Source organism: Colletotrichum fioriniae (genome assembly GCF_027942845.1).
Source record: "Colletotrichum fioriniae strain IMI 355084 chromosome Unknown scaffold_4, whole genome shotgun sequence".
In the NCBI taxonomy this organism is placed as follows: domain Eukaryota; kingdom Fungi; phylum Ascomycota; class Sordariomycetes; order Glomerellales; family Glomerellaceae; genus Colletotrichum; species Colletotrichum fioriniae.
The window spans coordinates 25245-51622 of NW_027076840.1; the positions used below are offsets into that span (position 1 = coordinate 25245).

Below are 26378 nucleotides of genomic sequence, written 5' to 3' on the forward strand. Positions count from 1 at the left end.
AACCTTTTATAAAAGTTATAGAATTTAAAAAAATAACTAAATACCTTTTAATAATATAAGTAGCTTTTAATTCTATATTATAAAGATTTTATTTTTATTTAATTATATACTATTAATATTAATTACGAACCCTAAGTACTTCGTAATAATAATACTAAATTCGTACTTTTTTAATATTTACTTATAACCCGGCCTTTATAACCGGTTTAGTATCTTTATAACGTATTTATAATATTATAAAAAGTTATTTAAAAAAAAATAAGAATATTATTTATATATATTATATAAAAGTTATTTAAGTACTTTATTAATACGTTATTTATATATTTTTTAGTACGTAACTAGCTTATTATAAAAGCTAAATAATAATATTTTATATTTATATATTCTATAATAAGTATAAAATATTATAAGGTTTTTTAAAATAGGGTTAAAATAAATATAATAAAAAGCCTATTTAATATTAAATTTAATAAAAACTTTAGCTCGGCTTAAATATAATAACGTTTTATCAATTAAAAATAAAAAGTATTAGTCCTTTTTATAATTTTATTTAGCTTTTTAAAATTAATATAAAACCGTAAGTTATTATTATACTTTTTAATAAATAAAGTTAATAAAATAAAAAGGGTATTATTTAGCTTAATAAATCCTTTATAAAAGTATTTTTAAAAAGTAAGCTTTAGTTATTTTTAACTTAAATAACGATTATTTATAAAAAAAATAATAAATAAACTTCTCCTAGCCTCCTTTTATAAGCTTTATTTTATAATTATAATTATAATATAATACTAATATATTATTTATTATTTTATTAAAAACGTCTATCTAGGGCTTTAAAGCCTTTAAAAACTTTATAATAATAAAGTCTTTTATTTTTTAATTATTATTATTTAGGGGTCCTTTTACTCTTCTTATTTATTTTTAATTATTTAATCTAGCTTATATAATAAAATCGATTTTAATTCTATATTTTTTATATTTTAAGTTAACTTTAAATACTAGGGTATTAATAAAAGCGATATTTAGGGCGCTATTTACCCCCTTATACTAAGTAAAAATCTATATAAATTTAGCTTTTATTAAGGATATTACTTAAATATTAATAAGTATATAATTTATTTTATAAATATTCTTAGTATTATTAAACCTTTATATATACTAGTTTTACGTACTAAGAAGTTAATAAAATATCTTAATAAGCCTAGGTAATACTTACCATTTCTATAGTCGCTCATTATATCATATTATATTTATTTTAAATATTTCTTATTATTACTTAATATTAATTTAGTATTAAATATTAATAATTTTAGGGATATATAGGTCCTTTATATCCTTAATAATAATAAAGAGTATATTTTATAATAATAATTCTTTAAACTATATAAAGTACTTATAATATATATTAAAGTTAACTTTATAATACTTAAACTACTTTAATTTAAGGATTAAGTTATAGTACTTTATATTAAATTAAAAATAAGGATATTTTTTAAAAAGACTTAATAATTAATATATAAATTAGTAATTTATATTATATTAATATTTTATAATTACTTATTATTAAATTTAATAATAAAAATAAGATATAATAATTTACTAAATAAGGCTATATAAAATTCTCGTAATAATAAAGTTATATAGTTATTTATAAATCCGTACTTATTAATTCTTATATTAAATAAGGTTTTTAAATAAATTCTATATTTATTAAATATTTTTTATAAACTCGATTTTTTAAAAACTACCCTTTTATAAGATTTTATAAATTTATTAAATAAATTATTAATTTTATATTTTATATTTTTTTTTAGCTAAGAAGTTATTTATACTAAAAGGCTTAGTTTTTTAAGTTTAAAACATATTACTTATTAATAATATTTATAATAACTATAATAATAATAAACTTTTTAAAATAGTTCTAAGAAACGTAATTAGACTTACTATAAATAAAATAAGTACTACTATTTTTAAGTTTTTAATATAAAGCTTTAAAAAATAATTTTATAATTAATAACTTAGTTATAAGTATTTTATTTAGTAATATTACTTCTTTTATTTTTAATAATAATAATATAAATAAATATAATACTTTTTTAAAGTTTTATTATTAATTAATAGGGGCTATATAATATTAATAAGCTAAGTAATATATTTTATATATTTTTTAAAAAAATAGTATTCTTATTTAAGTATTTAAAAACGACTTAGCTTTAAAAAATAAATAGGGAGCTTATTATAAAAAATATTGCTTTTATTAAAACTTAGGGAGCTTATTAATACGAGTAAGTTTAATAAAAATAGAGTACTTTTTAATAAATATTTTTTAATATAATAAAAAGGGTATTTAGCTTCTAATTAATATTATTTATAATAATAAAACTAATATAAGCTAACTTAAGCTTATAAAATAACTAGTTTATTATAATAATTTTATTAAAAGCTAGTATAAAGTAAATAAATTTAGTTATAATATTACTAATCTTATTAATAATATATTTTAAGTAATAGTTATTAATATTAAAGTTCGTATTTTTAAAGCGCTTAGTAATATACTAGAGCTAATAAGAGAACTTTAGGCTTTTATTATTATTATTATTATTTATAAAAATAAAAATATTAAATATCTTATTTAATTTATAAATAGGTTAGTATATTAAAGCTAAAGTACCCTCGTAATTACTTTATACCTTAAGTTAAATAAAATATTATTTAAGTATATAATAAGCCTTATTATTATTACTATACTTATTATTATTACTATACTTATTATTATTAATATTAAATATAGAACCGTTCTTTAATTATTTAATACGTTTATTAAGTATAATATTAATATAAAGGGCTTTATTTAGTTATTTTTTAGTATTTTAAAAGCTTTATAATAGCTTTATTAATAACTTTAACGTTTTTTTTAATTATTTTATAAAACTACTTAATATTATTACTTAGTTATTTAATTATAAAAACTAATATTTATTTAAGTTAGTATTAAGTAATATATATTTTTAGTTAGTTCTTAATTTAAATATAAAGAGCGGCGCTTTTATTTTAATTATATAAATCTTAAGTAAATTTAAAATTAACGTTATATTATTTAATATTACTAAATAGTCCTTTATTATAAATTTAAATAGGGAATATAAGCTCGTTAATAATATAATAAAAGAAATTAAGTTAGTTATTTTATATAATAAAAAAATAAAAAGCTATTTAATAAGTTAGTTAATAAAATCGACTTTGGGGTTAAATATAGAGAACTTAGCGTTCTTATTAACGCTTATAATATTTTAATACTACTTATATAAATAACAGCTTTATTAAAAAACTATTAATATAAAAAAATATTTATCCTCCTTAACTCTTATTTTAAATTATAATATTTAATAAAGGGGGTATATATATTTAGGGAATATTAGTTATTTTATATAATTAATTAGTTAGTTATTACTTAGTATTATACTTTTTTTTTAATAAAAATAGCTATTTATTATAATAAGTTTAATAAGTTAAAATATTATTATTTTATTTTTAAAAAATAGAAGTTATAAATAACGTTAAATAATATTATAAAAAAAGAACTTAAAGTAAATTAGAACGCTACTTATATTAACTTAATAAATATAACTTAATATAAAAAAAAAGTAAATTAATAAGTAAAATCTAGGGCACTAAGCTTTTTAGGTTTAGTAATTTAGTAATTATATAACTTATAAGGGGTCCGTTTAGTACTTAAGGCCCGAGCGTATAGGGGCCTAGCGCTTAGTACTATAATATTTTTTATATTTTAATTATTATATTTTATTAATCCTATTTTTTTAAGTTTTATAAATAATTTTATATATTTCTAGTACTTTTTAAATATAGTTTAGAGTTATTTTAGTTTTTAATTATTTATATTAAATACAAACTTCTTAGAGCTTTTTATTATTTTAATAAAATTTATATATAATATTTCTTTTTTTTTAAAAAATTATAATAAATTTATTTAAATCCCTTTTTTAAGTTATTTAATAACTAAATCTGCTTATTAAACCTAGCTAGTAATCTAATTTATTCATAAATTATATTTTTATAATTACGAAATTCTTAGGATAATATTAATATTTCCAATTTTTATAATATTTTATTATAGTTAATTTTTTATAATTATTAATATATATCGAGAGGTATATAGTTTTTTTAATTTATATATCCGTTATTATAATTAATTCTTTTTTAACTATTTATAATTAGTATAAATTGTTTTTTTATATTTATAATAAGTTAAGTTTATTTATTATTTTTAGTAATATAAAACCTTTTTTATATATTATCATTAATTATAGTGCGTAGTTATTATCCGTATATAACGAGTTTAATTAGTAAATATACGTCGTATTATTATTTAATTATATATAAGAACTTATTTTTAATATTTATTTTTTATTATTTTTTTTATTATTAGTTTTTTTGTTAGTTTTTTAATATTTAAATCCGGAGTCTCTCTTTTTATTTAATTTATTTTTATTATTCTTTTTAAGCTTATATTTTATAAATATAATAAATTTAATATTAATAGTATTTATATTTTTACTAATTTATGTTTTAGTTATATTAATAACTTATAAAAAAAACTTAGGTTTAGTTTAAAAGTTATTTTACTAATTCTATTAAAATATATAAGTATTTAGTTTAGTAATTAATTATTAATATAAATATCCTTAATAAATTAGCTATTACTTTTTTATAAATAGAAATAGTTATTTTTTTTAAATAGAAGTACTAAAAATACTTATTATTTAAGTATTTTATTTAAAATAGTTTCTTATAAATATATTCTTAGTATTAAATAAGGAGCTATTCTTTTTATTTAGGGTATTATAAAAACTTTTTTAAGTTCCTTTATTTTATAGAATTATAAGGTTTATTTATTATTAAGTAAATCGATATTCTTATATTAATTCTTATTAAAAAAATTCTAAAATTAGTATTATTAATACTAAAATAAGATCCGTAACTAATTTCTATCTGAGTATATTATTAAATAATATTATAAAGTTCGTCCGAGTTATATAATAATTTTTTATTAAAAATAAAGTCATTAAAACCTATATAAAGTTCTTTATTAAGTTAAAAATTAATTTCTTTTTTAACTTTTTTTAAAATTAAAGTCCGGTTTTTTTAACTATTTTAATTTTAAATTTATATAATAGGTCTCTAAGCTATTTTTTTAATTTTATAAATAAACTTTTTTATTATTATTTTATTATTTTATTATAAAAATAAATTTAATTAAAATTTTTATTTTTTATATTAAAAAAATTTTTTTTTGTTAGAGTAGGTTCTTTTTTATTTTTAATATTTTTTTTTAGAGTTTTTTATTATTATTATAAGTATTTATATTTACCTAGAGTAGTTATTAAGTTATATTTTAATAATTTTATAAGCTATAAATAAGGTTTAAATATATTTCTATTATATTTTTAAGAGTTTTTTTATAGCTATATAGTATTTTATTTATAAGTTATAATAAGAGTTTTAGTTTTTTAAGGTATTTTTAAGTACTATTTTATTTATTTATTTTTATTTTAGTACGTAAAGTAGTTATTATTATAATAAAATATTTATAAGAGCTATTTATAAAGAAATTTTTTTATTTATAATATTAGCTCGTTTTCTAAGAACGAATTAGTATTAAATATACTTAAGTTATTAATATTTTTTTAATTATATATCTTAGTTTATTATAATTATAGTACTTAAAAAAATTTTTTTTAATAAGGTTATTTTTTTTTAATAATACTAAGATTTATAAGTTTATTATAGTAACTAATAACAGTTATTAAAGCTTAATACTTTTTTTTAATATTAAGTTTAAATTAGTTATTCTAAGCGTTTTAATTTTTTATATTCAAGGTATTATTTATAAAGGTAATATTTATAAAGTTAATTATTAATCTTAATTATTATATTTATATACTTATAGAGCTCCTTAGGTCGTTTTTTATATAAAAGTTTATTTTTTAAAAAATTTTTTAAGCTATAATAAAATAATACTATAAGTACTTTATTATCTTAATTAAACTTAGAAATAATTTATTAGAATTTTTAAAACGTACTTATTAATAGATCTTTTTATTTAAAATTTAAGAGTTTCTATTTAATAACTCGTTCTTTATTAAAATTATTAAAAGTTTTTTTAAAAAAAATTAAAATTTATTATTATTTATAAAAAAAAACATTGTATATTTATTTTATATATAATAATTATTCTTAAAATAGTTTTTATTAAGGGTTTAAACTAAGCGAGGGTATTTTTTTTTAAAAAAAGGAGGTTATATAATAAATCTTATTTATTTTAATAATAAAAAAGGGTTTATAATAATATAAATAAGCCCTAGTTTAAATAAGGAATTCTTAGAGCGTATTTAGGGACTTATTATAAAATTTTAGTTTAAAATACTTAGTTCTAAATATTAAAAAAGGTCGGGGTATTATAAACTAAATATAAAACTACTCGTTTTTATTTTTAGATATAAGTATTATATTATATAATTATTAAATACTAAGTATAATTACCTTAGTAAGTTACGTAATATTATTATTATTAATAGTTAATATATTCGTATTATTTAATTAGTTTTTATAAAATAAACTTATTAAATAAAAGTAATTAAAATATTATAATTAGCTAATTATAATAAGTATATTAATAAAAAGTTAAGGCTATAAATATTAAATAAAAAGTATTATAGTTATAAATAGCTATAATTTATAAATTATAAAATAAATAAGGTTTTAATAATTAATTATAGTTTTATTAAAAGGGGGTCTTAATAAAAATAATTAAAAATAATTATAAATTTAATATTAAGTTAATTAATAAAAAAGTTATAAAAAGTTTATTTTTAAGCTTAGCCCGAGGCTATATTATATATAAGTCCTATTTTTTAAATATATCTTTTATTTTTTTAAGTCGTTTTTTAGTTAATTTAATTTAAAATAATCGTTCGGCCTCTAAGTTATATTAAATTATTTTAATTTAGAATAATTCTTATTTTATTAATACGTAACTTATTTTATAATTTTTTTTATTTTGCGAGGAGTAGTCGTATTTTTTATTTTATTTATATATATAGCGTACTTTAGCTACTATAGCTAGTAAGCTAGCCTCTAGGTTAGTTATGTATATTAGGTCGTAATATTAATAAGGCGGGCCGGACTCTAAAAAATAAATAAATATAATATTATATATTTTTTAATTATATAATATATATAATATAATTTCTCTAAAAGCCTAATCTATTAAAGCCGATCTTTTATACTTATAAGATTTAAAAAAAATATTATTATATATAAACCTTAATAAAGTAGCTTAAAGTTATTATAAAAACGCTCGGCTAGTCATACGTAACCCGACTAATATAAAATTCACCTCTATGAAAAGAGGGAATTTGTAATATAAGGTCAACTACATCTTCTAGGCCTAAAAGCTAGAGGTCACGTGTAGAAGAAAAAGTCTGCCAAGGCTCAGAGCTTGAGCGAATGCCTATATGGGCCTAGTGCACAGTGCCGCAAACCTGAGAACGTATAGCCCTTACACCTGTTGGGTGTCTGGGGCACGAAGTACCTGTACATGCGTGGTTGGAGGTCTACGTACCTCGGGCTGCTTAACCTCCCCTTTAAATGACTGGTCCCTCGCCACGGACTACAACAGTGCATCAGTTGACTAGGTTAGTCAATGAGTATCTCTATTGCGGCATCTTATTGTAGCTCTCGATGAGTGTTTCCGCGCCCGAAACAGCTCCACGAGGGCGTCGTCAGTCGAAAAAGTCCACAGGCGTTATCAGGGACGACTCGGATGATGAGCTTGGCATAGATGATCTTCCATGGGAATGGATCCTTGCGTCCAATGATGCGGATACCTCACAGGACCATGGCGACGATACGCAAACCTCTCGGAAGCGGAGGAGAGCCAACACTGAGATACGGATCATAGGAGCCCGAATGGGAAAATTTGAGTGCTTTGTTGGCGACTGTGTTCTACTGAAGGCGGAAGGGTCTAACGAGGCCTGGGTCGCCATAGTCTGCGAGTTCTTACAAGAAGAGGATGGCGAAAAGGCAGCCAACTTCATGTGGTTTTCGACAGAGAAAGAAATCCGTAACAAGGAGAGAAAACGATCAGATTTCCTGCCTGTATGTAACCTGGATCAGGCTGATTGATGGTGCCAACGCTTACCCTCAAGTTATCTAGAATGAACTATACATCTCACCTTCGTGGGATGTAAATCCGCTCGCCGCTGTCAACGGCACAGCCGTCGTCATCTCTCATCAAGCCTTTCATCAAAAGTACCCGTCCGGTAAAATACCTCGATCCTCACCCGATTTTGGTAAGACCTTCATCTGCCGTCGCGCATGCAACACAAGAACAGCAACCTACACAGATGAGTTTGTGTGGGAAGAAGTGTATCATGCGAGTGAGCAGGGCGTCTCTGACTTGATCGGGTTCGTCAAATCACAAACAAAGTCGACGCGACATGGCCAGGCAGCGAGGCAATCAACACCGGAGCAGTCGTACAAGATGATCTCAGATCGTTTGGCAGGTGCATCGACGCCCAAACGAACCCCTCGGGCCGAACATTCAACGCCCAAAGGAGATGCCCGGATAACGACGACACCTGGGTCTCGTAAACGGTATGTCTCTGCTCCATACCTAATTCACTAGGCGCCTTGCCTAACCGGCCGCGTTCATACAGGATCGTGGTGAAGAAGACGCTCGAGTTTACGCCTTTAGGTACGAGGAAACTGTCGCCAAAGCGTTTGCAGTCTTCGCCTTTTCAGCTGGCTCGTTCCCAGCTCCACGTTGCCTCAGTACCAAGAAGCTTGCCTTGCCGCGAGAGCGAGTTCAATCTGGTGTATTCACACTTGGAGGCAGCCATTGCGGATGGTTCAGGAAGCTGTATCTATATTGCTGGTACTCCAGGAACCGGGAAGACAGCCACTGTCCGAGAAGTGATATCTCGCCTAGAGGATAGTGTTACGGCCGACGAACTTGACGATTTCATATTCGTAGAGATCAATGGCATGAAGATCACCGACCCTCACCAGTCCTATACTCTCCTATGGGAGGCACTCAAAGGCGAAAGAGTCAGTCCTACGCAAGCCATCGACCTTTTAGAGAGAGAGTTCAGCAATCCAAGTCCTCGCCGGACACCGTGTGTTGTGCTGATGGATGAACTGGACCAGCTGGTGACGAAGAACCAGAGCGTCATGTACAACTTTTTCAATTGGCCTGGCCTTCGACATAGCAGGCTTATTGTCCTCGCCGTTGCGAATACCATGGACCTTCCGGAGAGAACTCTGAGTAACAAAATCAGTAGTCGCATAGGTGGGTTCTATGCATGCGTACTGCGAAAGTATGTCAAGCTGATGTGAAAAATCAGGCTTGACAAGAATCACCTTCCCAGGCTATAACCATGAACAACTCATGAAGATTATCCAGTCTAGGCTGGAGTGTGTGCCCGGAAGCATCGTGGAGGCGGACGCTATTCAGTTCGCCAGCCGGAAAGTGGCTGCAGTAAGCGGCGATGCAAGAAGAGCCCTGGACATCTGTAGACGAGCTGTAGAGCTCGCCGAAGGCGACTCCCGCTTTGAGAAACTTGCAGGCGACCCTGAGGCACGACGACCAAACCCGAGTAACGGCAGACCATCAGATGCACCAGTCAAAGTTACTATCGCCACGATCAAACGTGCCATCAACGAGGCCACGACCAACCCTGTCCAACAATACCTTCGGTCTCTACCTTTCGGACCCAAACTATTCCTGTGCTCATTACTAGTCAGAATGCAAAGAAGCGGCGCGGCTGAGACGACATTTGGCGACGTAGTCGACGAAATACACCGCATCATCAAGTTGGACTCGACGGCTCTCGAATCCACTCCCCTTGGGGCCCTATCAACGGGGCCATCAGGAGGCGATGTCGGCCAAGGCAATGGTAGTATCCGAGTAGTCCAGTCTCTGGCACTTCCTCAGGCGGCACTTGAACTAATGGGCGCTGGCATCATTGTACTAGAAGCACATAAACCAGAACGACCAAGCAAGGCGCGTCTTGCTGTGGGTGATGAGGAGGTCAAGATGGCGTTTCGAGATGACGGAGAAGTCAAAGCCCTGGGGCTGTTTTTCTAGATCACTGTCTGTACTATAGGTCCCGAATTCAGGTAAGCTTTGGGTTCGGGTATCTATTAATGTCAAGCAAGGCAGGGGTTTCCGAGCCAATCCTATTCTACAGATATCCTATGCTAGTATCTAGTACTTGCGTCTGGCCAGTGTTGGCTGCCAGATAATGGGGTGAGACTCAGGCGTCGCCTTCTCATCCTGCTTCCATATCTTGATCGTCTTGTCGGCCTCTCCGCAAATCAAACGCAGCCCGGAGCGATCAAATGTAGAGCTCATGATGCCCGCCTCGGCGTCCAAGGACCCAGGCTGTGCCGTAGTATCTAGAGCCTGGAAGCGGTGGCCTGTCTTCCAGTCCCAGAAACTCATGGAGCCATTATCGCCACCCGAAAACATAACGCTTTCCTGGTTAACGCTGAGCGTATTGATGATAGCATTGTGGCCGTCGAAGTTCTGCATGAAGGCTCCTTCGGGACATTTCCACTGCTTGATACTTCCCGTGCTACCACTGGCAAACGTAAACTCTGAGGGATGCGTGGCCAATGCCCTGACGCCCTTTTTGTGATGTGTCAAGACACCCATTGTCTTTCCGGCAGCCAGATCCCAGAGTCTCACTGTCGCGTCTAACGAGCCGGTCATGACCTGAGGATCAGCCTCTTGACACTTGACGTCCGATACAGTCCCGGTGTGGCCGGATAACACGTGAATATTGCTTCGGGTTCGCATGTCCCAGACTCTTGCGACACCGTCTCGACCGCCAGTGACCAGTACGTCCAAGGTAGGATGAAGAGAAAGTGTGTAGACGCCGCTTAGATGGCCATGGTAGTGGCGGATAACCTTGTTTGTCTCGAGATCCCAGCATTTGACCATCTTGTCTTCGCCACAAGAGAACAAATAAGGGTGGCGCGGGCTTACGGCAAGGCCACGTACCGTCGATATATGACCAGTCAGAGTCAGGCGTAAGGAGCCGGTGGCTAAATCCCAGATCTTGATAGTCCTGTCGCCAGCACCACTTGCAAACCACTTATTGCCTGGCTCGACCGCTAAGCTCCGAACCCATCCCAAGTGACCAGAAATGACTCTCATTAGCTTCCATGGCGGATGCCACTCAGGCCTGGCGCCGTGAGGAGTTGACGCGCCCGCTCGGGTCAGACTTGTGGGCTGGGACAGCTGGGAGTCATTGTCTTTGGCGCCGGGTCTTTCGTTATTGATGGTAGGAGCGCCAGGGCCGGGTCCATTGGGGCCCTCGAGAAGCTTTCGTGCAGAGTTTTCTCTGACGAGAGCCTGCTCTGGCTTGGAGTGTGCCTTGATTCGTCGTGCCTTGGTGGGAGCGGGCTGCTTAGCAGCAAGAGCTGGTGGAAGCTGCTGAACGCCGAAGTATTCGAGTCTGAAGCGGCGATCGGCACTCGTTTCGTCGCTGGGCTTCTCGGCCGATGAGTCGCTAGGCTCAGTTCTTTGTCGTTTCCTGGAGGGGAGGCCGGGAGCCTGGGAGTAAATAGTTCGGGTCGTCTTCTGATTGCCGTCTAGGAGGGATCTTAAAGGGGTGGTGTCTGACGAGGGCGCCGTCGGTTCAGCCATAGCGGCTCCCATCGCAGTGGCAGCCTGACTGAGTCGATGGAGCGGAAATATCGCAGAAGCGCGTTCTGTTTGGATTTGCGTTGATACGACGATCCAGCCTATGCGCCAAGTGCTGGAGAGTTATCGTGGTGCGTCGCGGTGCGGCAGAATGAGATGGGATGGGTTGGAAAAACACTGACGCGCCAGAGTCTTGAATTGGATATCCATCTGCAGCGCCGGTTTGTGTGGGTACGTACCTGTATCGCCGCATACCTGGTAGGTACCAGCCTGCGGTCCTACCTTACCTTACCTGACTAACAGTATTCACGTACAGTATCCGTACTTTGCCTTGAATAGGTACCATCAGGCTCCAGGTCACTTGGGACTTTAAGCGGTGAGTCTTTACGGCACTACTCTAAGGTATCGAGAGATCTGTGGCGATGAAAATTTCTGAACGAAGTCACACCGGTGAGTATACGACGTTCACCCGGTTCCCTTAAGCTTGATGTAGCCGGTAATGTGTAAGGCGAGGTACCTCAGCCTCGCAAGATGTATCTACCTGCCACCTAGAAACCTAGCTTCTGTCGGACCTCTTTGTGAGCTCCGTCACTAGGTTCCATGACTGCGTAGTTCTGCTGCGTATCTTACCTATGTGAGGTAACGGTAGTGACAACGTTGCTTATTGCGTATCAACTCCGGACGGCGGCTGAAGTGAACTTATCGGTGCCGACTTTGGAATTTTGAAAACAAGGTGGTAGGGCCTACCTCAGGTATCTATCTACATTACTTGAGGGACCGACTGCTACTTGTCTCCTCTTTGCTACCTCAACAACTGCCCTCCTCACCTTTCATCATTTCATCCCGGACAAGGGACACGCGGATATTCCTATCGATAATAGGCCCTCCCTGTGCATTCAGCTTCCTGGTACAGTAGGTGTCCGTCGGGTTTGTCATCGACTATAACTCTACGTGTAACTTTGAGCTCGTCTCTCACCGAAATTGACTTCCCACGGGATCTGGCCCCCAACACTATCAGCTTCACGTAACGACATTTACCTTCGTACCACAGCACGCCACCAAACACTGGTCACCATTACATGACTGTCGGAAACCTCAACTAGAAGGAGATAATAGTCAGGATGCCAGAGGCTCAGGACAAGTTTCCTCTTCATACTGCAGCTCGCGAGGGCAAAGGTACTTATTGTGTCAAGAAGTCAGCAGCCGTCGCTTTGCTTCTCAAAACGCCATATCTTAGGAATGTGGCTAACCGTACCTGCAGTATCTATCGCAGAAACCATACTCAAGGTAGCTTCTATTTTGAGGCCACGCTAGGAATATGCATTGACTGACATCGTATTGTAGACGGAACCCAAGCTGGCTGTACGAGAAGACGATGACGGCAGACTTCCCATACACTGGGCCGCGTCCTCCAACTGCATCGACATCGTCATCCTACTTACGCAGAGTCGTAGCTTTGACCCTGATGTCCAAGTAAGTGAGATTTCTGGGAGGCTTTGCTCTGAGGATGTATCATGATTGTCAACCATCCACTTGACTGTGAAACACACACTAAGCTTAATTCTTGACACCTAGGATGGCAGCGGCTGGACGCCACTGATGATCTCTGCAAGCCTCAAAGATGGCGAGGATCTCGTCAATTTATTTCTCCAAAAGGGCGCCGATGTCAACCTGAAGAGTAAGATATCTTCATTTTAATTGTGCGCCCTCAAATTTAGACGCTTCTAATAATCACTTGCATGTTCCAGACCATAACGGACAGGTAAGTAGGAGAGGATTTCCACTGCTTCCCTTACTCCTATTCAGAACCTAATTCAGGTTGATCACAGAGTGTTATGCACTTTGTGGCATCAAAAAACAACTTAGACGTCGCGAAAAAGCTTCTCAACCACGAACCGCCCGCATCCACCAAGATCCGCGACAAACGCAGCCAGTATGCCATACACAGGGCTGCTGCCGTAGGCTCAGTTCCGATGGTGGCACTTCTGATCAAACACGGGAGTCCCCTCAATGCCACCGACGCCTCTGGCTACACTGCCCTGCACCACGCTGTTGCTGAGGGCCACGGTGCGCCTCATTCCAATCCCCAAGCTACGCGATACGAACTATGATTGACATTCTTCACCAGGTGACACAGCAGTAGCTTTACTAAAAGCTGGCGCCGTGATCAACAAAAAGGACAATGATGGGTGTCTACCTCTAGATTTGGCCCCTGATAAAGAGGTACGTGATCATATCAGCTCGACAGACTTCTTGATTTACAAACTATATTGGCTAACCTTAGGGCTCGAGAGCCTCTGCAGGTCCGCCGGTTCATTGAACGCGCTGCCGAGGAGGAGGGCATAGAGCTATGAGATAGCTGAGCTAGCCACAGGAATAGCATACGGTATCTCGTCTCCCTAGCTAGGGCGGTGGTGAGATTACACTCTCACATTGACTCGCAGCAAATGACAACAGCGTGCAGAATACGTTTGCTTCGTGTGCTCAGCACTTATTATTCCTTCATCTGATTGTGCGCTCTACTAAGTCGCGATACATGGCCTTGACATCCTGCACGTCAGCCCGCAACTCTTCTACTAGCTCGCTCTTCTCCCCGAGTAATTCTAGTGTTGTCTGGTATCTCGAGTTCAAATCCTCAACCTGTCCCTCCAACTCGGTCACCCGTTTTGAAGCCGTCTTGCTCGACTCCAGTTCCTTCATCAACGAAACAATCTCAGCTCTAGCGTCGTCTCTTTGTCCCGATATGCGCGCCAGCTCTTCCCGAGACGTTACTTTCTCCGCTTCCAAACGACGGATGGCCGCACTCATTCTTTCGACCAGCTGCACCGAAGGCCCTGCACCAACCGTTGACACGGAAACCATATCCTGCATCATTTGACGAGGTGAAGACGATGTTTCTATGCCGTCAAACAAATCGTCTTTGTCGCCTGCGTACGATGTGGGCGTAGGTAGCGAGTCTGGAGGCAACTCGAATGAAGTAACGGAAGGTGCAACCGGTAGGTTGGAGCCGCTAGGCAGCATGGACGGTCTTGCAGGAGGCTGGCTTGACAGTCTTCTCCCTAGCTGTGAACCCTCTGGGAAACCGTCTGTTCCACTAGTCGGGGTCGATATTTTGCGACCCTTGCCAGATACGCTGTGCAGAAGTAGCAGGTCGTTACTCATCGTACGCGTAGGCACGGAGAGCAAGGGCGAGTCTGGGCGACTCTGAACCCTAGATCCAGGACCGGGTAAGTGGTCTTCCAGCCAAGGCCGACGGTCGGGCTCGTTGGTTTCAGTCTTCCAAGCTGCCTGCTGCTTTTCGAGGTCGAGCCTGACCTGAGATAGCGCTGCCTCGGCGCTCTCTGCTCTTTTCTGCAGCGTCTCATTACGAGCCTGAATGCTCTCGATATCCCGTTGATAGTTGGGAAATCTGCTCGTGAGCTCTTGAAGCTCCTCATCCTGGCGTTTGCATCGGGTTGCCTGTAACCGCTTAGATTAATGACACTCAATGACAGAAGCTCCAGTATATGGGCTGGAGGAATAGTAATGCGCCTTACAGTCTCTCTAGCCTTTTTCCGCATGTCTGATTCGCGTCGCAGAGCATCATCCCTCTCGCGCTCAAGGTTGGCTACTCGTGCGACCAGACTGGCCTCAATACCCTGCCAATTTTCGGCAGCAATGGCATGTTGCGTCTGCAGTGTTTCCACTTGACGCAAAAGTTTGACTTGAGAATCACCCACAGCGCCAGAGGACGCCTCTTCCGCTAGCGCACGCATCGCCTCCAGCTTCCCCTCCATTGCTTGAAGCTCCGCCTTCGTTTCGAGTTCGGCGGCGCGGGCGCGTTCGGCGGCGCGCGCTACTTTTGCTTCTGCCTCTGCTGCACTTTCCTTTGCCCGACCAGCGATGAGGCTTCGCTCCAGCTGCAATGCAGCGACGGTATCTTCAAGGTCCTTAACGCGGCGTTTCTCGGCGGTCAGCGCCTCCTCGTTCGCTTTACCTACAGCGGAAGTAGCCTGGTCAGAGGCTCTCCGGAGATCATCCCGAAGCCTCTGCATCGTTGATTTGTTTGTTGACACTTCATCGCGCAACGCGCTTAGTTCATCTTGCATTCCATTAGATTTGATCTGCAGTTCTTGGTTCGAGTGTTCCAGTTCCTCGACGCGGCTGGCTCGGGGGCGTAGGGTTTCCACGTCGGCAGTCAGCTTTTCTTGACGAGCACGCAGCTCTCCCAAAGTTTTCTCGTCGCCTGCGATCTGCGCCCTCAGTTTCCTGATAATGACCCGATGTTTCTGCTCCGTGGCGGCCAAATTCCGGCCTTCGTCCATAAGAGCCGTAATCTTCATGTCCCTTTCGGCAAGGATTCGCTCGTGACTTCCCGCAGTTGCCGCCGCCACCGACGTTCGTGCGGCGTCTGTAGCATCCCGTGCCAGGAATTGCAGCTTTGCCTGCATGGACTCAAACTGTTCGACATAGTGATGCATCTCCTCCTGTTGCTCCTTTGCTGATTGTTCTGCCCTAGCTTCCAGAGCCTCCACCTGTGCATGAAGTACCGCACAATCCTTGCATTCGAGACGGTTACCAATTAAGGTGATGGCTGTCTCGAGTTCTAGTTGTTGACCGGGGGCGGCAGAGGTACCTTCCGGCTGAGCCTCCGAGTTTCGGCTCCTCTCCGGTGAATCCGGAGCTCGCTGGCTATCCAGGCGATCTCCTTTGGAAGCCTCGAAAGTATCGCCCTCATCCTGCATGGTGTTATTGGGTGCGGCGGCCTCAGTCGTGATTGCTGCCGGAGCTGGGGTGTTTGCTGGGCTAGGGGCATCGGCACCCCGTTTTTGAAGCGTACCGACTCCTGGACGACCGCCATCAGCGCTCGGTCGAGCACTCTGGGAGTCTGATGTTACGCTACGAGCATCGGACGGCTGAGTGCTTTTAGCGGCAATGGCCTTTGCAAGACGCTCTTGTAGGCGGTCGTTGGTACGGCTGCTCGTTGAGGATCGAGGCTGGCCTGAAGTAGATATGGTCAGTGCCATTACTGTGGTATCACTCCACGATGGTTTGAGTCACAGGGAGCGGGATGGTTTACTTATTTGCTGGTCCTTGGAGGGAGCCGTGGTAGAAGCCGTAGCAGACTGGGGAGCTTGCGGCGGGATAGCTCCATTCTCTCCCTCAGCAAGCATGTTATCGAGGCGGGCCTCGACGCCGGCAACAGCTTGCTGGAGGAAAGAGCCCCAACGCGTCGACTTTGCGGGAGCTGCCATAATGACAATCGGCTGTTGTATCGGTCCTGGGTACGTAGAAACGAAGACGGCTGGGCTATGCCTCGTGTCTGTTATGTGTTTCGGAGGTCATGAACATTTCGAGTAGGATTCCTAAGACCGTGACACAATGGGAGTGAATCGAGCTGCCGTGCTACCGACTCGCAAGAAGGAGAGTTGACTTGCCCCGTACTCGGCAAGAAAGTGTGGAGGTTGCGTGTTCGGTGACGAGTAACAGCGAGAAGCTTTGGGATTCGTGGTGCTGAAGGAGGTGGGCCGGTTGCGACGAAGAAGAGCAATGCAGTACAGCGCGGCAGCTAGTAATCGGTTTGAGCGTCGGTCGGCTGAGAAGAAGTGGAAGGATGGATGTGTTGGTTTTCTGTGCTAGTTGTGTAGACAAAGAATGCTCGTATGGACGACCAACGTGGCATGTAAGGGAGCTGGAGCAATATCGTTTATTTAGGTTGGGCAAAGCGCAGTTGCGGTTCCGTGTCGGGTCGCGGCAAGGCAGGGAGGTAAGGTCAAGGTACTCCGTACAGAGTGCACACGGCACTGATACTTGAGCAGATGACAAAACCACAGTTCTTACAGCGCGAAGATCTGGCTCAAGGAGGGGTGACCGTTTCACGCTGGGAGCCTCAATGAGTGTGCAGCTCTGGTATTACAAAGGAACTTGCCTTTGGTGTAAGTGAGGCACATTAAATTAATACAATGTGATCAAAATGGGCACATCTCCAGCCCAAGGTCGTGATACTATGGTACTGCGTACCATCATCTTTGCGGCCACCCGGTAAGTATCTCCATGGCGTGGATCCGTCAAGACAACATGATGGGTATACAGTACCTTTCCTGCAAGGGTCCCCCGCTAAGGCGGCTAATGGCGCTCTATGGAGACCTTTTCGACGAAGAACAACGCAAGTTGTGACTTGACGCGAACTAGATACTCTCCAAGGTAGATCATTTGGGTTTGTAATAGTCAGAAAGATGGCCATTGCGCTGCTATCAACACAACGCTAACCACTAAATTTTGGGATACCTACTCATTCCAGTGAACATGAAAGTAAGCAGGAAAATGACCTTATAAGAGCCTCCAACCCGATTACCCATGCGAATAGCGTGCACATGTGCCTCTACCGCATTCCGGTAGGGGCTGCAAGAGGTAAGGTACGTCATCCTCCGCTGGGGCCTCGGAACGTCCACCGGAGCTGAACCGAGTCGTGTCTGCAACGTGGAACCAACGAGGTTCCATGGATTGTCTTCGCCATCTTCGTCGATTTATGGACAGAATTCATTCTTTACCATTTACCATAAGGTATAAGACCGTAATCACTTACGTTGATCGTAGTGCGTCTTCTTTCCCACTCCCGCAAAGTTGCATGCCACAGGCCCGTCGTGCTCTCATACCGCAGATTTCCAAACATCGGACAACGAACGAGCAGGGCCACGAATTAAGGTAGTCCAAGACAATCCTCCCCAACTTGCAACCTACAATACCTCCCATCTCTTTGAGTACCAACCAAAGTGCTTGTGGCTGTCCATCGCTCTGCTGTGCAACTGGAGGTCAACTGGCGGAATCTGGCCCAGTCTTTCGCAAGATACTGACTGATTCAACTTTCCTCCCGAGCGACCCGGCACTTTCTGCGAGTTTAGTAGTATTCCCCCTCCCCATATCCCCCCTCTCCTTCTCTCGTTCTCCCATTCCCTCACCCTCTCTCTCTATCTCTCTCATATTCTCTGTGTATACTGGGCGCGTGCCTTACTGTTCTGCTTTCTCACCTTTGTGTCTCCAGCGCCGCTCGGAACACGCAGACGGAAAGTTTAAAAGACCTTTTTGGAACACTCGGAGACTTTTCCATTCTCTGCAACTGTGGCAAAGTACCAGTACAACCCCTTCTCTCCCTCTCTCTCTCTCTCTCTCTCCCAACAAAGCTGCAATCTGTGTTGTTTCGAGCCAGTGCCCGTTTGAGCTGAGGAAAAGCTGCTCCTTTGCCTCCTGCCTCTTGTCTCGCTGGCCCGGTTAGATCCGGTCAAGGTTGTTCGTCACCAATGGCTTCATCTCCACTGTTCCAGGCCCTGCGCGTGGCGTACAATGATGATACCTCGGAGGGCTACTGGGGAGAAAAGACTTCAACTCTGAATTTCTGCGAAGAGGTGAGAAACACATCGTCTACCGGTGTGACAGCTCTTCGCCATCTTTGGTGTTGCTGACCCCTGCTTACCTTTGCCGACACAGGACTACGTAGTTTCTTATTACTGTGCTGAAGTTTGCAATGTAAGTGACTACCAAATTTCCCTGCTTCAGTCAGCTCTTATCTTTACTAACTTGGTCCTTTGAAAGACCTTGACCAACCTCCTATTCCTATGGCTTGGCTTCAAAGGCGTGCACAATTGCGTATCTCAGAGTCACCCACGCATTTTCCTAGTAGCATATCTTGGATACGTTATCGTTGGACTGGGCTCTACGGCCTTCCATACATCTTTGAAGTGTTCGTCCTCGCTCCTCGCCCATTACATCTTCTGCTACCTGCACCCGGAGTGCTGAACTAACATAACTACTTGCCTAGACCCCATGCAGCTTATCGACGAGCTGTCCATGATATACACCACGTGTCTCATGGTCTTTGCAACGTTTTCATACTCAAAGTCCAGCAGATTTTCGGTCTTGTTAGGCAGCGGTCTCGTTCTCTTAGCTGGCCTCATTACGGTGTGTGAATCCTAAACCACCATCCCCGGCGTGATGGTTGTGAGAGCCCAAAGGTCTGACTACTGTACCAAAGTCCTACTACCACATCACCAAAGATCCGGCTTTCCACCAGGCCTGCTATGCGGCGTTAACAGCAACGGTAAGATTTTGAACCCACTCAGCGCTTAGATGCCTTCCTTGTCGGCCTTGTCGGAATGCTGACTAATGCTGTGCAGGTTGTTTTACGCAGCTTGTATGTTATGGAGACGCAGCTGCGGCCAGTTCTGTCACGAAGAAACAAGGACAAGGCCAATTTCATTCTCAACACCATGTGGATCATGGTTGGAACAGGTCTCTTGGAACGGCCACAAGCCATACACGTTGTTCTACCATGCTGACATGACTGATTAGGACTCAGTGTCTTCCTCATGGGGTTTCTCATTTGGAATATTGACAATGCCTTCTGCGGCCAGATAAGGCAATGGCGACGACAGCTTGGTCTGCCTTGGGGCGCACTGCTCGAGGGTCATGCTTGGTGGCACTTAATGACAGGTGTTGGTACGTATTTCGATTGGAGCGGTACTATCATTTCTACCAAGGTCGTTGCTAACGTGGTGTATAGGAGGTATGGGACAGAGAACATACGGCATTCCCATCTCCGGCTTGTGCTAATGAGTTATAGCTTACTACTACATCACATGGGGAATATGGCTACGCAGATGTCTCGAGGGCCACGAAGATGAGTACAAACTCGTCTGGCCAAGGTCGCTTTCGTCGATACCGCTAGTGGTCAAAGCAGAGAAGTCGGACTGAGGAATACGGACGTCAACCATGTACAGGCAACCGGCAGCCGTACAAGATAAAAATGCACAGGCACCCCGGTCGAGGTCTCGGTGACAGCAGCCGCATATTCTCAAGGTAAGAAAAAAAATAAGCACCTTCAGGAGCCTTATCTTGAACCATTGGCAGATAGATATATCCAGCAGCCAGCACTGCTGGGCTCAGATTACAGGATAATGTGTGCCCGCACCTACGGCATGCTACAGATACCCCATCAATTGCAATCGATTTGAGACAAACACAAATTTTAGATCTCGTTTGACCTTCTGCAAAGTGAAAGAAAGTGTAATGCCTTCCTCAATTCATCTATCCCGCCTTAGGTACCCTACCCTGTAGTTAAGGTAAGTAACTAAGTGCGGAGCCAGTGAACATGAAGCAGCGATAAATGCATAATCTGCTGAAGGTTTGTGTTTTTACTTATTGCATATCTTACTAAAAGCCTTTCTCCACTGATAGGTACCTTAGGCAAGGAGTGCCTCAAAGCTTTAGTATGTGATTTCAGATTCCGTAGGAGTACCACCTTTCTAAACCAACACTACACGCAGTCACCGGTCAGGCGTCGTCCACTAACCAACCCCACCTTGTCGCGAGCTTCAGCCAAACGAAATCCCCTTCTCATAGTAATCTCACACCTCAGCTTGCCCACAATATCGTCGCCAACGACGCTGAATTCAATTGCAAAAATCCAGTTTCATCCGCGTCAGCCTTTATCGTTTGAGCTAGGAAGAGCAACTTGCCAGGGGCACCGATCCAACGTGCCCCCCCGGGAACCGTTGTATTGTTGCATCAAGTCAACATGTCTATCCCGAACCAAGCGCTTGAAAAGGTGAGAGGACAACAATGATAGGACCCCATGCCTTTGGTTCCTACTCTGCACTTCAGCTGCCGTTTACTCACACGTGTATCCGTCTAGCTGATTCGAGAAATCGAAACCCAAGCCATCGTGGCCCAGCAGCAGATTGGCCAGGCACGCACACAAATGACGGCAAAGCAACGAGAAATGCGTATGGTCCGTCTGACGCTTGATGAGGTTTCCACCTTGCCCCCGAATTTGAACGTCTACGAAGGTGTCGGCAAGATGTACGTAAATTCCCTGCTGACCTATATTCTCATTGTGTGCGCTGCAGCCAAGTTCCGTGTTTGACGGATGTCGGATGACGAAGCGGCTGCAGCCAGGGGCAATAAGACCAGAGTCTATAGATTATATTGCTGACGCCCAGCCTCGGGGCGGAAAAGGTTCGTCGCGTTGCCCATCCCGCAGCTTACACAGAAACTGGAGGGCCAAATCAAGGATAGGGAGGGCGAGGTTGAGAAGCTGAGCCAGAAGCTGCACTACCTGGAGACCACGTACAAGAACAGCCGGCAGCACATTGACCAGATGCTCAAGGCGCAGTCATGATGGCAGATGCTGTAAGAGGCCAGAGGAAGGGGGACCAAACGACGGGATCAGGGGCTTATTGCATCATGGACAACGGAAGAAGGAGGCGGAGGTGGAATGTTTCCCCATGCAATCATCTTTAAGCGTCGGGACGGGACGCCAAGCGTCTCCGAGTTGATAAGCACTCCTACGGCTCCGAATACGGGTAGAACAGCATCTGAAGACATCTTCTCTCGAGCGATCGCTCGCAATGCGGCGCGAACAAAGTGCGTGTGCATGTTCGTGGTCGCTTCACTTGATAACAGCCTCGTCTGGAGACTTTCTTCGGGCATCAACTTGGCTCGAGACATGAGGGCGCAAGTAACGGTGCTGTAATGGACGACGCGGAGCACTCTTTGCAGTTCAGAGCTATATTCATGCGTGTCAGCATGGGGTAACGAACCATATGAGTGATGACTCTGTGAGGTGACTGGAGATCGGGACGAGATACCCTCGCACTGGCAAGACGTGGAAGCTGGGTCTGAAGTTTATTACTGCCAATAGTTGGACGAAGAGGAGCGAGTGTCCTTGCTGTCTTTACGACGTGCGCCGACAATCTAGGCGCCGCGCCCTCTCTCACGTCGGCAAAGTCTCATGCCACCGGTCTCGCGTGTTCGTCTAGAGCAGATGGGTCTTCATTGGTGATGAAGTCTAATCGCTCTGGGTCTGCAGAAGAGGCCTACACTGCTGTAAAGTGTGGCAACATCATGGACGTCCAGCAGACCAATGCGACTGGTGCGAGTTTGCCGCCATCAGCTTCTAAAAAGGGCAGTTTCGTCCAAGCCAACTTGGTCGTCTCTCATTGTTTTTCAAATTACCGGCGGTCAGCCCTCTTGTGGTACTGTGTGTGTACACCCAAGGTAAGACCCGGCGGCTGAGGTTCAGCTCTGGTGGCCTAGGCCTGGCCCGTTGGTACTTGAGGGTACACGAGCTGATTCGGGCTGCTATAATTACCTTACCTGGGTACGCAGGCAGCCGCAAAAAGGGTGCTTTAGGATGTTGGTCCACGTTTGACTACTTACCTAGGGCAAGGAGCTGATGGCTTGAGTGAAATATTTCACTGCGCCAGCCCGGCCGTTCTCGCAGGATGCCACGACTAAGGTAGGCCAAAAAAAACAAAAAAAAAACGGCTGCCTGATAAGGTGGGTTGATGGATGGCTGGCAGTGGCATTTTGCTGGAGACGTGAGGGCTTGCCGCTCATCGCTCATCGCTCGAGGACTCATAAGTGAGGGGGTGGCCGGGGTGGCGGGGCCGGGGTTTGAGACCTTGACACGACAAGGGATTTGCAGTGCCATCCACCTAGGTACGAATATCGGTACCACATGTGCGGCGTGTCTGCCCTCCCTACCCAAGGTACCTTAGTGTAGGTCTGACAAGACATCACAGTAAGGTAAGGTAGGTAACTGACGCTCTGAGATCACTACCCATTTCGCTTCTACTCGTACCCAGAAACACCTCAAGTTACCTACCTTATGAGACGTAGGTGTATAGCGCCATGTGGTGAGGTCAAGGAACCTGCCACCTTACCTTACGAAGCCTAAGCGCGTAGGTACCACATCCTTCCTTTACTGTGTACTTACCTTAGGTACCTAGGTAGGCACGTAGGTCAGCACGGTTACCCCTACACTACTCCGTACAAGACCGATGAACCCACTCTGTCAGCAATCGCGCAGCCCTACGATATTAGGCTAAGCCGTTTCGGGCCTTGATGGAAGGATATCTGCGTACCTCCCCTGCCATGCCTACCCACCTGCCACCATGCGCTGAACTGCACTACCACGTTCCAGGTCAAGGAGGCACCCAGGACATACCTACTAATTCAGAACTAGGTATCCGTATCCTCACCTCACCCTCCAGGTACCTAGTGTATGATGGCAGTCATCCATCCATTCTGCGGATGAACCAACGAATGAAGGGTCGGCCCCGTGCCTTGCCGATGCTGACTGCCCCGCCATTCCTCCCGATACACCGTCAGATAGAAGACGCAGGTATCACTGAGGGAGGTGCCTTGCCTTGCGTGCCATCCATCTCCATGAGGTAAACCACTTCAAGGTGAATGTTTCGGTCCTGCATCCTCACCCTCTGTCCAAGATGCCAGGCTCGATTTGCTAACTAGGCGCCGAATACTCAGTGACCAAGGGCTGTATTGTATGACGCCGGTATGGGATCCTGCGGCGTTGGCGTCCGCCTATCAAGACCACCTCATTTTCTTCCCATCTCACAAACTACCTACCTTACCTACTAGATATCTTAGCGGTCCCCCCGCGACGCCGCTCCCACATCACAGCCCCCCAACTCGCAGCAACTTCATGAGGTAGGTACTCTACCTTACCCTCCTTTACCTAATTTTTTTTTTCTCTAATCACGCTTACCTTACCTTACCTCGGGTTCCCTCTTCGGACGGTCTTGGAAGCCCCAGGCCCTGCCATCCTGTACAAACCCCCTCTCCTAACCTGGTCGCTTAGCTTCCCTCCTCTGCCTGGTGGGCCATCCCCTCCACTTGGCTCGATCCTCGCACTATGGCCAATCCAACCACTGCCTCCCCTTTCTACCATGCTTGCCATGTAAGCCGACCGACCGGCGGCCACCACCTCATGTCGCGCATCTCGTCGTCCCCCTTCAGCTTTTACCTTACTTTCGTACACTAAGCCAGAAAAAGCATAAAAGACCATAGAGTCGTAGTCTTCCGCCCCCAACTCCTCTTAAACCACCTGGCCTCCCCTCCTGTTGCTCGCCGTTGTTGAGTTTTTCCCTCTCACAGCACATATCGTTTCCATATTGTAGGCTCACAGAGGTGTTTAGCGGGTGAGCCATTGTTTCTCATTCTCCGCTGCTGCCCACACCATCCTTACTTCAACTATTGTTGAGCCGTTCGGCGCTTCAGGCACGATGAGTAACAGCTACTACTCCGACTCGGATGATCTTGACATACGAGTCTCGAGGCGTCGCGCACCGTCGCCTTCACAGGTTCACTATGTCGAGGCGAGATCGAGACCCAGTAGGAACTACTACCCGTCAGCAGGCCAACAGCCTAGCTTCTTGGCTCCTGAGCGCACAGTCATTACCACTCGCACTCGATCAAGAGAGCGTTCCCGTGAACGCCATTCCACTCCACCAAGCCCCGCTCCGGTTCCCATCTCCGCCCCGGCTCCGGCTCCTGTGATTATTAACAACCGTATTTACAACGAACACTCGTCCGACGACGAGGACGATCGTCACATGCAGGTCTACCACAGCCGTCACCGTTCTCACTCTCGTGGTCACTCGTCTCATTCCCGGTCACCTTCGTCCTCTTACATGACCCGGGAGGATTACGAGGCAGAACGGGCTCGACAGGAGCTGGCGGAACTCAGAATCAGTCAGGCTCGCGAGAAAGAGGAACGCCGGGTTCAAAAGGAGTTCCGGGAGGAAGCTGAGCTCCAGCGCGCCAAGCGCGATCTCGAAGATATCCGAACCCGTGAGGCTCGCGCTGCCGAGGAACAGCGCTTCAAGACCAAGATCGAATTGGAAAAGTACCAAGAGGATATGCGGAAGGCAGACTTATCCAAGAAGCGAGAAAAGGAAGCTGCCGATGCAGTGGAACGCTACAAGAGAAAGGAGGCAGATCGACTTGCGCAAGAGAAGAAGGAAAAGGAGCAGCGTGAAAAGGAATTCCAGCAAAGGCTCAAGGAAGAACGTCAAAAGGAGCTGGACAAGCTGGCCAAGGAAAAGAAGGAGAAGGAGGAGCGCGAGAAGGAGTACCAGAGACGTCTCCAGGAGGACCTACGTAAATCAGGTCTTGACGACAAGGCTATTGCTGCCATCCTCAAGAAGGAGAAGATTCCGGAGCCACCGAGACAAAGACCAGTCCAGCACGATAACACGCTCGTTGCTGCGAATCGCCCAACCTACACGCGCATGGCACGGAAGCACCTTTCGATTGAAACCTTGAGAACATACCAGGTCGAATGGGAAATGGATGTTGTAAGCAAAGTCAAAAGGAGACTAACTTCTATTGCATCTGCTGACTTATCTCAGGATCCTGATTACGTGCTCATCAGACGATGGGTGCCGGAATGGGAGCAAGACACCCTTTGGAGACACACCAGGTCGATTCGCGAGAAGCGCTCATCCAAGCTCGTGCTCGAGATTGAAGACAAGAAGTCGCACCGCCACGAACCAGAGTTCGAATGGGTCAGAAAGAAGAGTGACCGGAAGAGAAGCAAGTCGCCCGCGCTCCTCATGTACCTTGCAGGAGCGAAACCGGCATGATTTGAGGGGGATGGAGGGACGACATTCTGGTCGGCATCGGGACCGAGTACGCCAACCTTTTTATCGCATCCAAGGCGACGATGGCGTTTGTGTCTGGGACAACATCCTATATTCACATCACACGTGTAGCTGGATGCGATTCAAGGGGTGGCCACACGAATATCATGGATGCCCCCAAAAATCAGACAGGCTTGCTCGGATTATTTGTTCTTTTTGGGAGG

At 41.8% G+C, this 26378-nt stretch overlaps 6 protein-coding genes across 6 annotated transcripts; 4 read left to right on the forward strand and 2 right to left on the reverse strand.

Moving 5' to 3' along the window:
- Positions 1-9472: 9472 nt before the first annotated feature.
- Positions 9473-10171, forward strand: ORC1 (Origin recognition complex, subunit 1; the record flags this gene model as incomplete). Its single annotated transcript, XM_053187950.2, has 1 exon — positions 9473-10171. The coding sequence occupies one exon, from the start codon at positions 9473-9475 to the stop codon at positions 10169-10171; it is 699 nt and encodes a 232-aa protein (XP_053053912.2).
- Positions 10172-10291: 120 nt separating this feature from the next.
- Positions 10292-11737, reverse strand: PRP46 (pre-mRNA-splicing factor prp46; the record flags this gene model as incomplete). Its single annotated transcript, XM_053187951.2, has 1 exon — positions 10292-11737. The coding sequence occupies one exon, from the start codon at positions 11735-11737 to the stop codon at positions 10292-10294; it is 1446 nt and encodes a 481-aa protein (XP_053053913.2).
- Positions 11738-12855: 1118 nt separating this feature from the next.
- Positions 12856-14080, forward strand: NAS6 (putative ankyrin-repeat protein; the record flags this gene model as incomplete). The annotated part of the gene is made up of 6 exons (XM_065756967.1): positions 12856-12910; positions 12996-13021; positions 13079-13207; positions 13310-13412; positions 13601-13801; positions 14019-14080. The coding sequence occupies 6 exons, from the start codon at positions 12856-12858 to the stop codon at positions 14078-14080; spliced, it is 576 nt and encodes a 191-aa protein (XP_065614180.1).
- Positions 14081-14236: 156 nt separating this feature from the next.
- On the reverse strand, positions 14237-16968 carry N0V96_003887 (uncharacterized protein; the record flags this gene model as incomplete). The annotated part of the gene is made up of 3 exons (XM_053187953.2): positions 14237-15193; positions 15271-16715; positions 16794-16968. The coding sequence occupies 3 exons, from the start codon at positions 16966-16968 to the stop codon at positions 14237-14239; spliced, it is 2577 nt and encodes an 858-aa protein (XP_053053915.2).
- A 4316-nt stretch (positions 16969-21284) lies between these two features.
- Positions 21285-21887, forward strand: N0V96_003888 (uncharacterized protein; the record flags this gene model as incomplete). Its single annotated transcript, XM_053187954.2, has 3 exons — positions 21285-21314; positions 21402-21568; positions 21725-21887. The coding sequence occupies 3 exons, from the start codon at positions 21285-21287 to the stop codon at positions 21885-21887; spliced, it is 360 nt and encodes a 119-aa protein (XP_053053916.2).
- Positions 21888-24795: 2908 nt separating this feature from the next.
- N0V96_003889 (uncharacterized protein) lies at positions 24796-26157 on the forward strand (the record flags this gene model as incomplete). The annotated part of the gene is made up of 2 exons (XM_065756968.1): positions 24796-24799; positions 24929-26157. 2 exons carry the CDS (start codon positions 24796-24798, stop codon positions 26155-26157), a joined length of 1233 nt encoding a protein of 410 aa, XP_065614181.1.
- Between the last annotated feature and the right edge of the window lie 221 nt (positions 26158-26378).